Source organism: Zea mays, chromosome 6, assembly GCF_902167145.1.
Source record: "Zea mays cultivar B73 chromosome 6, Zm-B73-REFERENCE-NAM-5.0, whole genome shotgun sequence".
NCBI lineage: Eukaryota > Viridiplantae > Streptophyta > Magnoliopsida > Poales > Poaceae > Zea > Zea mays.
Genome location: NC_050101.1, coordinates 141,657,520 through 141,669,054, shown reverse-complemented (window position 1 = coordinate 141,669,054; position 11,535 = coordinate 141,657,520). Strand labels below are relative to the sequence as shown.

The 11,535-nt window shown below is 42.6% G+C and overlaps 1 protein-coding gene across 1 annotated transcript; it reads left to right on the top strand.

Annotated features, from left to right (window-relative positions):
* Positions 1-2,251: 2,251 nt before the first annotated feature.
* LOC103630123 (MAR-binding filament-like protein 1) lies at positions 2,252-11,124 on the top strand. Its single transcript, XM_008651210.4, has 3 exons — positions 2,252-2,776; positions 7,639-7,844; positions 8,793-11,124. Exons 1-3 carry the CDS (start codon positions 2,500-2,502, stop codon positions 10,566-10,568), a joined length of 2,259 nt encoding a protein of 752 aa, XP_008649432.1. The 5' UTR covers positions 2,252-2,499; the 3' UTR covers positions 10,569-11,124.
* The last annotated feature ends 411 nt before the right edge of the window (positions 11,125-11,535 follow it).

The window sequence follows — 11,535 nt, the reverse complement described above, 5'->3', positions numbered from 1 at the left end:
GTTTTTTTTGCTTTGTGGATAAGTATTTGTTTGCCTCTCTTGTTTTCTCGATAATGTATCTCATATATTTTGTATAGATCTATCACTATTACTATGACGGATTGGAACAATATCATGACACTTCCAACATGCCTAAGTACTATCACCATGACTCGAGCTGAACATGTGATTATTGTGAAATAAGTCAACCTATGTGTCGTTGCCTCGTTGGAGAGTTGTAAAATAACTTGTATTTGATTATTGCGGAGTTCGCTGGTTGTTTGTTGCATGAAAACTGGAGTTTGTGGTTGCATATGTATGTTGTATGTTATTTTGGTGAACACATATCGTGTGAATCAATTAATATTTACTGTGCAATGTGAATTAAGCAAACTACAAATAATTCTTTTCAAAAAAAATCATTTTTCTGTAAAAAAACAACAAAAACCAGTTTGTTTCGCGATTAACCGACGGTTTAGAGCGGTTTTTCGCCGGTTTTCCGCCGGTAAACCGGTTCGAATTCAAATTGATTTGAATTGGTCAAATCGATCGGTTTTTACCGGTTTCCACCAGTTTACCGACGGTAAACCGTTACCGGTGGATAACGGTTTTTTAAGGCTAAACGGTTTTGTAAACCGTGGTACCCACACAAAGAATAGAAGTACTTCCAAACGAGTGTCAAAACACTCCTTTGGAAGGCGAGGCTATTGTCGGTACAATAATTAGGGGACCCAGATTACACCCCTAAAACGCGCTTAAAATTATAAGAACTCCATCAAGATACATCCCCCGAGGGCAAGGAACCAAAACCCCGCCTTGCCCGAGGTCCTCCTAAGGGGTCTTACTAAAATGCTGCCTCGCTCGAAGTCCCCCCTCGTGGGTCTTCCCAAAACTTCGCCTTGTCTGAGGCTTGTCTCGGGCAGGACGGAAGCTCAGGAGAATCTCCGTCCCGGTCGAGGCTCCCTCACACCAAGGTGGCCATGTCCATCTCACCCGAGCCCGCCTTAGGCAGTAAAGACAAAGCTTGCCCGAGGGCTGTTGGGAACAACCGCATTCAATGAGTGCATCTACCTCACGTCGGGCTGCAGGTGAATCTTTCAATAGGACCGCGATCTTGTCAAAGTTTCACCTACATCATTACACGTGTGGACGCCACCTGACAGCTCCTAATGGGACGCATAATATGACAAGACGCGGGTCAAGACCTAGGGCACGAGTTCCGTCTGGCCCGACGCTAAACTCAACCTCGGGTGCAAGCTCTGCCTCGCCTGAACCAGGCCTCGGCTACCTGCTCCCTCGTGAATCCCGTGGAAGGCCACTTCGTCGATTGTGGCGCGCGTCATCAAGTCTCAATATAAAGCTCGGTCGCAACCTCAGACGGACCTCCGCCTCGTCCGAGCTCGGCTCTTACCTCGATATATGTGACAGAGGACTTCCCAACGTCGTAAAAAACAATGAAGATTGACGCACCCCGTAAGAGCCTTTTTCCCATGACGGGCACTAAGTCAACCACTACGGTATGGGCAACTCCATGCCAGAGGGCTCGGATACGTAACTGAGCCCTCGACCTCGGCTCTCAGCGGAAAACAAGCAAGCAGAAGTCAACAACAAAGTACCAGACCATATTGTCTACAAGACATGAAGACACCCCTTCACAACATGTAGTCGGCTCACGTCTACAAGGCAGCTCTCCCCGGGCCTATAAATAGGACAGTCCATGGCTCCCACAGGGGGAGAGGGTGAACACTTGGCAGTTTTCTCCTCCATTCGGTATTGGCATTTGCCTCAATCACTCTCAGGGACTTGGGGTCCTTCCCTCTCCCGTCGTGCTTGTAACCCCTACTGTGAGCACTTTGGTGCGAGTAATATAAGCCTTATCCCTCTTAGCTGGAAGTAGGGCCCTTCATAGCCCGAACCAGGATAAATCGCTTGTGTCAACTCGCATCACCATCTGGGTTTGGGCACGCGACGCTATTTCACTGGTTAGTTAGGTCCACGGGTCCAAACACCGACACTATTTTTCCAAGTGATTTCCATTTTTCAAGAATACTTGGAAAAATAAAGTTTCTAAACTAGCTCTTAGACTATCTGCAGAAGATCCACTATCATATCCTATAATCCAAACTTCTCTCTACAAACAGTGTCAAACAATATCAATCCCTAGCGGTCTTATGAAAACAAATCTCTTATTCATGATGGGCCCGTTTGACATTCTGGTAGCGTAGTGCCCACCGTCGGCCAAAGCCCATGTAGCCTGTGAAGAGCCCACGTAAGCATAACCCGACAGTCTGACAGTGTCCGAAACCTTCTCCTCCGCTTCCGCAGTTCCGCTTCAGCTTGCGCGTCGCCACGGCACTCCCCGCTGCTCTCAGTCCCCAACCCCAGCGCGGAAGGCAGAGCTGACTACCATTTCCGTTCCCACGAATGCTCCCGTGACTACCACCCCGCTCCAGGTAGCAAAGCTGCGGCCGGCGAGGGAGGTAATAGGGTTTTTTTGGTCTCTGCGACTACGACGCCGGCATGGGCTACCACCACCTCCTACTCTCGCCGTCGGTGGCGCAGCCGCCCCGTCCCGCCCTTCTCCCTCCACCCCGCGGCCGCCGCGGCAGCGGCGTCGGGCGGGCCACCGCAGTATTTGCCTCGGCGTCCAGCACCGCTCGCTCCCCCGCTGCGGACGACGCCACGCGGAGGAGGGCCGTGCTCCTGGTCGGCGTCTCGGTGCTCCCGCTCCTCCGCCTCCGCGACGCCGCGGCGGCGGCGGCCAGGGCGCAGCTCTCCTCGGTTGATCTCGTCACTGGTCAGTAGTTGTAAAACTCATTTCGACACTCGCCTTGACGCCTTGTTGCTAGGATGATATGTGTGATTTTTTGGGGTTTTATTAAATCCGATAAAATCTGTGAGATTCGTAGATACTAATAGGATACGTGGCCTGTGCAATTGCGATGCTAAGTTTCCCGCGTAAATGGTAGACTCTCTTAGTAGTAAACCTCATTTCGACACCCCTTGTTGCTAGGATGGTAAGTGTAATTTTTTTGCTTTTATTAAATCTGTGAAATTCGTAGATACTAATAAGATACCTTGCCCCTCTCTTAATAAACTTGCTACACAATATAGACTTGTAGAACCCAACAGACTGCATCACTTTCCATAATCACTTTGCACCTATAATCCTACATGCTGTTTGGTCACTAGTTTAAAATCCCTGTCAACTTCGTTAAGGTCAAAGTTTGCCACGAGGTGCTTCAACCCTGCGTCCCTGCCCGCTTGAGGACGGAGTTGGCATTACGCCAAACTGCCTTGAGCCACCCTTTTGACACCAGTTAGTTCCTAACATCCAGTAGCTCATCAAGTAGGCATCGTTGCCAACCTTATTGGAATCTACAACTAGTAAAACTGCCCTCTTCTCTTACTATTCCTTCATTGTTTGTTGATATTCATGCAACACAGGACACCACTAAAAGTGTCCATACCTTAGGTCTTTATTATCTGGATTTGGACTGTCTTTTATCGTTTAGTGGACCTCTGTCACCAAGATTGCTGATCCATTGTTTGCCAACTTTGGAACTCTTTTAATTCCCACGCTGTTGCCAACATAGTTATTTTGAATACGTTGTGATTTCAGTTTTTCAAAAAGTTTTGCATGGAGATATATAGTTGGTAAGAGTAAAGTGTAAAGTATGTGAATTGGAAAACATTGAATGTCAAAGATTTTTAAACAATGAAGTGGTTGAAATGTCAAGTATTTGCATGTTACGGGTGTTGTATAAGCATATGTAGGGCAGATACTATATATTATTAATTAAAGTGTCGTACATTAACGCTACCAATTTATCTTGGATTGAACAATCATGTGTGTGTAGATCTCTTCTTTAGTATTAACTATATTCTGGATGTGATCCCAGTTAGGACCTTGACATATTGATACTGGCTAATGGCTATGCATTTGGTGTTGGAAACTCATGCCCCCACCTGGTTCCACTTCCACCTGATATGTCAAGGATGCATATTTGTATTTTCTAGCATATTTCTCTTTATCGTAGTAGTTGTAAAATACTTGTCATTGACTCTTTATTATATAGTAGATTAAGTTCAGCAGTGCATTTATCCATGGAGGGCCTATCAACTTTCCAGAAAAACAAACTATACTATCTGTGCAAAAGAATAATATCTGAAGCTGGACACAATCTTCATATTTGATGTCATAGGATATGGTATTCCAGTAACGATGATGTTATATTGATACATTGCTATGTCCATGACAAACTATTTAGTTCAGCCATAGAAGTATTAGAATTTCTTGTGGAAAAAGTAACTAAATGAAGTTGAGTCATGGCATGTTTTCCGGGCCATGTATGAACTAGATAGAGCAGAACACATGTCATAGCCATAACCTTGGATGCCATGAATCACAGTGCATAGGTTTTTTCTTAAATAGATCACTCAGTGCTCTGATGCTTTTATGTGGCTAGTGCATGAGTAAAAATTGAGAAGTACAACCTCGTGAATATTTGCTTGGAACTAATAGTTGCACACTTGCACTAATGTATGTGCCCGTAGGGATGAAAACAGCTGGAAACAGTTGGGAGAAGCCTTTAACTACTTTCAGTTTCATATTTTCACCTGAAAACAGAATTGGATCAGGAAGGCCAACTGGGAAAGCATAAGCGGTATTTCGCGATATAGGAAACAGAGCAATTCATTTGGAAACATGTCGATAACATTCAGGACTTGATAATTGAAATTGAAAAAAACATAATGATACAATATCTAAATCGACACAGCATGTTGTTCTAGTTATCCTCACTGATGCTGTAAAAAAAGACATCATCTTTCCATGAACGGTATATATATAAGAAAAATTGAAAGTACTAGTTTAACAGGACAAAGAAGGAAAGGAGGTTTAATTGAAAAAAAGTATAAGCGATGAACTGCGAACTGCTATCAAAAGAGCGCAGGAAGAAAGAGAAATGTGGGAGCTGGCTGGTGCCAAGAGCTTGGGCCTCCTTACTGCCCCAATTCCGGGAGTTGCCACGTAGTGTTTTTATATAGTTTGTTTAGATGGATCTTCTCAGGTTTCTGAGTTTTCGACCTCCGTAAGGAAGTCCTTGTACCTGGTCTATTTTGGACCTTCATTTCTTTCTTCTTAATATAATGGGGCGCAGTTCTCCTATGCTTTTCGAGAAAAAAAAGAACGGTGAACGCCGATTTCTTTGGTGCGCCTGTCCATTTAATTAATGAGCCGACATCAGCTGTAGAGAGGCCCGATCGGCTCCCTTGTGTTCTCTAGTGCATGTTCTTGTTCCCACAAAGAAGCCAGGGTATGATTAGGTGTTAGCATATCATTACTAGGGTAGAGTTAGTTGGGATTATAATTCTGTATACCGACTTGGCTTTCAAGTCAGGTAATCTTTATATATACGGCCCAAGCAGGGGCGAAGCTAGCATGTAAGGTCACAGGGGTCAGTAGGTTTGGTGATAGGGTCAAATACTCTATGAATAGCGCTAACCAATAATTTTCCATTGCATTTTCGAAACTCATCGGGGTCAGCCGACCCCGGCAATTGAACGTAGCTGCGCCCCTGGGCCCAAGAGGCTCAATGCAAATAATCCAATTCCACCAAATTCTATTCCTCCTATACATGGTATCATGAGTTTGAGTTTAAATTCTAGGCCACAAACCCTAAAGCTTCCACTTCTACGTGCACTCCCGGGGAGTGTCCATGAGGATCTTTGTTGGGGGCAGTGCTGCCCCTGCCCGTACCTAAGGCTCACATTGCTGATCGTGTTGATTGGCTGCCCTAGAGAGTCTTTTCCAGGTCCGTCGATTGGGATTTTCTCTCCCTCGCTGGTCGTTGATCGATGTTTCTTTTGTTTGTTCTGTTCTAAGATAGTTTTGGCGTTGCTTAGTGCTGTCGTCTTCACATGTCTCTACCCCCGCATTGATGTTGACTACACTGGCATCTTCACCATGTCTGGCTGTGATGTAGTGCAGTACCTGGCGCTCCAGGGGACTCCCACATGCGCATGCACCGCTTGCACGCCTCTGTTCATATGTGACCCTATGACAACTGTGGCCATCACCTACGATCGGGGCACCAAAACATCAGTACTCCTCTGCTCGGGATTGCCACACCTTACAATCCGGTGTATCGGCTTGACCTCCAAGTCATGCAATCTCTATATATACCGCCCAATAGGCTCAATGCGAATAATCCAATTCACCCAATTCTATTCCTCCTGCAGTTAGCCCCACCTAGCCCACTTTAGCTCAAGTCATGTGTGAGAGGGGTTATAAAATAAGCCATCAATGGTGTGGAGAGACAAACGGCTGTGATCTTGCATGCACGCCTCAAGCATAGGTAAACAGGAATACCAGTGGGAACTTCATGGTGCAAAACAGGAACCCAAGAATGGTCCCAGAAAGCCCCCCCCCCCCCCCCCCCCCCCCCCCGGATTTTGATACTGCTTTTGCCAGCTACTTACCGGTTTAGAACCGTTTTCAGGTTTTCCTGAAGTAACAGGAAGCGGCTGAGAAAAAATGGTAACAGTATCAGTGGGGACTGGATTTTTTTGTCATGTTTTGACCCCTGATTAGATGGAATTGGCAGGCAGACTGCCACGCGTATACAAGCCGGAGTCTGTTCTGGACCACCACTTCAACCGCATGAAAAACGAATAATCTTCTAGTTTCCATGTAATCAGCCATAAACCCATTTAATAATGTAAATCATCTCAAGAGTCCAGGACACCATGTTAGGCCACATACATAGCTAGCCCACAACAGCATTTACCATGCATTTAGTTTGAGTAACTGCCCCATCCTAGATGGGTGTTGCATCATGAGTTCATCCCATGATTTTGTTGAAATGAATCCCCTCATGCCTATGTTAATTACTCTCTCCATTTCAAATTACATGACGTTTTGACTTTTCTAGATTCATAGCTTTTGCTATGTACTTAGAACACTATGTCTAGATACATAATAAAAACAATGTATGCAGAAAGGCCAAAACATTTTATAATTTAGTATAGAGGGAGTATTAGTTTGTGAGAGATAAGGTGGTGGTGGATCAACCCATTCTATTCCACAAACCAAACAAAAAAGTAGTGAGAAGATGATGGATCACCCCTTCATCAAACCAAACACACCCTTAGTCTTTACAGAATTGCAGTGTTGTCAAAAAGTTTCGTCAGCCACTGATGGCGTTAGTGCTCTATTTGATTGAGAACTATCGTTGCTCATTTATAGCTTGCTTCGTTTCTATTTCACTAAATTAATAGTGTAGTATAAGTCATCAAATATATGCATATTTTAGCATCAAACTAGCTTATGATCCCAATTAATCATCCCTGCACTGACTAATTGCTTGTTGGTAGCCACAATATTTTTTGTCATAAATGTTACCATATGGTTTTGGTTCGCATTTGGATTCCACAATGCTGGTATGTCCTGGTATGGTTTTGGTTCGGATTGATCATAAATGTTACCGTAAATGTTTTGGTCGTTTGGCAAAATGGTTCCATTGTTAAATAATTGATAAATTAATGGTTCCAACACCCCCTGTTGCCGTGCGGGCGTACGCAATATTTCATCCATCAACATACCTAACTATGAGTTAAAACTTAAAACTTTAATGGTTGTCATTGTTCTTCTTTCAGATAGAACAGATATTCAAAAGGCTGATGTAACTCAGCCTGAGGAGCCTTGGGAAGAACTACATCAACCTGATGAGCAAGGACAACCAGCAAGAAATCCACTTGCAGGTCTCCTAAATGCAATTGCAGTTATTGCTTCTGGTGTTTTCGCTGGACTTCTTGGTACTTCTCAACAAGAAAAGAAGGCTTTGCAATCGACCATCTCATCTGTATGTCATCTATAATCACTCTATAAAATTATTATACTTTATCACTTTCTGCTTCAGAATTTGCATATTAAATTTCATATTGACAGGAATAAAAAATGAGCTGAAGAAATAACCAGATGCTGCAATCTAGAACTAATTTTCCAACCTAAATCTTGTATGCATGTAAAAAAATGTACACTACCTGATTATCTTATGACGTGAAGTAATTCTTCTTTGATCACAAGGACGACTGTTCATTCATTTAGTCACTTCCCATATATTTAGGGCATATGAGAATTGTGGTGCTAATTTGTCAGACATGCCATCAGATTCGTAGTTGGTCAACTTTCTTGAATTCTTTTTCCAGAATCTCGACTTAAAAAAAACTAGACCAACCTAGTAGGAACTAGGTGTCATTTTATTAAGAAAATAGGCACCGAGGACTGAAACCTGGCCACCTGGGTGGTCTAGTTATACGCCCACACCTTTGACAAGAATCTTGTATTTTGATTATTGCATATTTATTGGTTTGTTATTTTTACTCAAACATGCAGGAGTTCCATTTACTGTTTGGTTACAAGTATCTATTACCTAATTTATCTTGGCATAAGTTTTGGATTTTACTTAGCACCTGTGATACTGATATCTCCGTAGGCTTTGTCGTGTATACTCTCCTGAAGTGTTTTCTCCAAGCATTGTGTTGATTGAGACGAAGAAACAAGCAACTCATGTAGCATGGTAATATGAGAAAGAAGTTCACAGGATATAAGTCATCATGAACCTTAGGATTCAGCCTCAGTTGTCTCAATGGTCAATGTAGTACTGGAAAAGTTATTGTGCACTGTTGTGGAATACTGGAAACTTCACTGTGTTGAAATTATTTGTCAAAGTTATCTTAGAATTTTATATCTATAAATTAAATTCATGGATCGGATTCCCATTTGATTAATCTAATATTTTGTTACCCAGATGGAGACCAAATTGGTTGAAAACGAGGCAGCAATGTCGATGCTAAGGGAAAACTATGAGAAAAGAATATTGGATGAACAAGTAAAACTGAAGAAAGAAGCTAGAAAGTTTCAGGAGGAGGAAGCCTTCCTGCAAGATCAGTTGGCTTCATCTAGAAGAACCGTAACATCTTTAACTGAGGAAGTTCAAAGGGAGAAGGAGCTAGTAGAGCAGCTTAACCTTGAGATAGATCGACTTAAGAGCAGTATTGCAGAAGCAGAGGAAGACAAACATTTGTCTGAAGGCAAATTGAAGGAAAATATGGAAGTGCTTGATATTTTGTATGGCAAGGTAAATCTGCTTAGCCAAGAGGTAAATGGCAAGGACGAACACATCAGGGAGCTGAGCTCATCACTTTCTGCCAAGGAAAAGGACTACGAGAACCTAAATGTGATCTGCAATCAAGCCAAAGAGGACCTAGAGCAGGCAAATTCCCAAATAAAGCAAGTGGAGAAAGATGTTCGTACAGCTAAAGATGATCTCAAATCGAAGGCGTCACTTATTAACTCACTGAATGAGAAAGTTCAAACATTATACACTGAAAAGGGTGAAGTGGAAGAAAAACTAAGTGCTCTAGTGAGTCAGTATACATACCTGAAATCTGCTTCTGAAGAGAGGGCTTCTCACGATTCTGAACTATTAGTTCAGAAAGATGATATGCTCAATCAGCTTGAAGAAAAACTTTCTGCTGCATTAAGTGACTCTAGCAAAGACAGAACTCGAATTGCCGAGTTGAACAATGAATTGGTCACCACCAGAACAATACTAGATAATGAAGTTGTTGCCAATAAAAAATTGTCAGACCTTGTTCAGTTCACTGAAGAGGCACTAACAGGTTCCAGAAATGAGGTGTTTAAACTCTCTGAAGAGCTTGACGCAGTAAAGAGATCAAATCAGGATTTGATGACTCAGATTTCAAAACTAACAGATGAGGCCAGTGAAGTGAGGCAGGCTCTGGCTAACAAAATAGAGCAGGCAGAGTCAGTTTATGCAACTCTTTCAGATGAGCTGGCGTCTGTAAGGGAAGTACTTAAAAAGTCAGAAGGAGAACTCGAGATCACCTCGAAGCAGTTAGTTTTGGTTTCAGAAGCACATAGTGACCTTAATAAAGAATTGCTGGATGCATATAAGCAGTTAGAGTCCACGCAAAGTGAGCTAGTGAAAGAGCGTAAAATCAATGCTACTCTTAACATGGAGCTTGAGGCTTTGGTGAAACAATCAGTGATAGAGTCCGAAGCAAGAAAAACTCTTCAAGTCGACTTGGATGAGGCCACTAGATCACTAAATGAGGTGAATAAGAGTACACTCTGTCTGTCTAAGCAGCTGGAAACAACTAATTCCAAGATTTCTGCTATTAAAGAGGAGAAAGATATGCTGTCAAAGTTCCTTGAGGAACAAAAGAAAAGTACGGTTGAAGCTCAGGAAAACATGGAGGATGCTCAGAATACCATAAAAAGGCTTGGGACTGAGAGGGAGAGTTTTGAAGTAAGGTCTAAGAAACTTGAAGAAGAGTTGGCCACAGCGAAAGGTGAGATATTGCGTTTGAGGAGACATATTAGTACAGGTGGGTCTCCGAACACCCAAGTTCTTTCGGAAGCAGGTGCAGCGCCAATTAGCAGTCGAGCACTGAAACAGCAACCCATGAATGATCATGTTCAAAATATCAATGGTGCTGATGCTGTAGCGTCACGTTCGCCTAAACGGATTTATAGGAGGAAACGCAAACCAGCAGCATAAGGATTATCTGAATGCCAAGGGGCTAGTTTGGGAACTCCATTTTTCCAAGGATTTTTAATTTCTCAAGGAAAAATGAACTAATTTCTCTTGAAAAAAAAATTCCTTGAAAAAATAGGGTTCACAAACTAGCCTTAAAAGCAAAAGCTGGCGTTCTTTTTATTCCTCTATTATTCACCTTGTTATAACATCTTGTGAACTCCCATTCTTCGAAAGGTAGACCTCCTTACAGTATTATCTTCGGTGGTGCTGGCTCTTCCGCGCATCCCTACTGAAACCGAGAACCTTATGTAGTCACATACGGTTTGATGGGATTTAGAATCCATGTTACCGTGTGACCTGTGTACACCTTTAACTGAGTTGGTTAGATGATCTAAGTAGCATTAATGGGTACAAAACAATTTTTTTGAGGATCGACTCAGCCGAAACTGCTTTGGCCGTTTCTTAAAACCGGCCAGGCTGGAGTAGTGAAATTTCAACTTTCTCATTGTATTCGTTTTGTCAAATTGATTGAAAAAACCATCTCGTTTGGAGTTCAGAAGAGTTAACGGTGATTTTTTGGGAAGGTTTTCTGTTGTAAACTCGCAGAAACCGGCTAAGACGATTCTGGAACTGGCCAGACCTGTTCTACGGGCCTACATCAGATCTAAATTATGTATACCATCTGTCCTAAAATATAATTCGTTTTGTGGTTTCTATGTATATCTATATTCATTATTATAATATAGACGAAAAAATGGGCTATAAAGAATTATATTTTAGGACGGATGGAGTATTGACATATTTTGCAAGGGTCTTTGATTCCTTATGTGATAAGTGTACATAAGTGTAAGGAAAATGGGTCAAGGTCCATTTATATAAGAACCTCTAGGTATAGTTTGGTTAAATGAACCTTTAGGTATAAGTTGGTTGGATGATCTAAGTAGAGTAACTTAGGTTCTAAGTTTAACTCTTTATGAGCAGTGCCGGA

Excerpts from the sequence above, each read along its gene's own strand:
- LOC103630123 (XM_008651210.4), top strand. The coding sequence starts at position 2,500 with ATGGGCTACCACCACCTCCTACTCTCGCCGTCGGTGGCGCAGCCGCCC. Across the intron at positions 2,777-7,638 it reads CTCGGTTGATCTCGTCACTG|ATAGAACAGATATTCAAAAG; the intron begins GTCAGTAGTTGT and ends TTCTTCTTTCAG. Across the intron at positions 7,845-8,792 it reads TGCAATCGACCATCTCATCT|ATGGAGACCAAATTGGTTGA; the intron begins GTATGTCATCTA and ends TTTGTTACCCAG.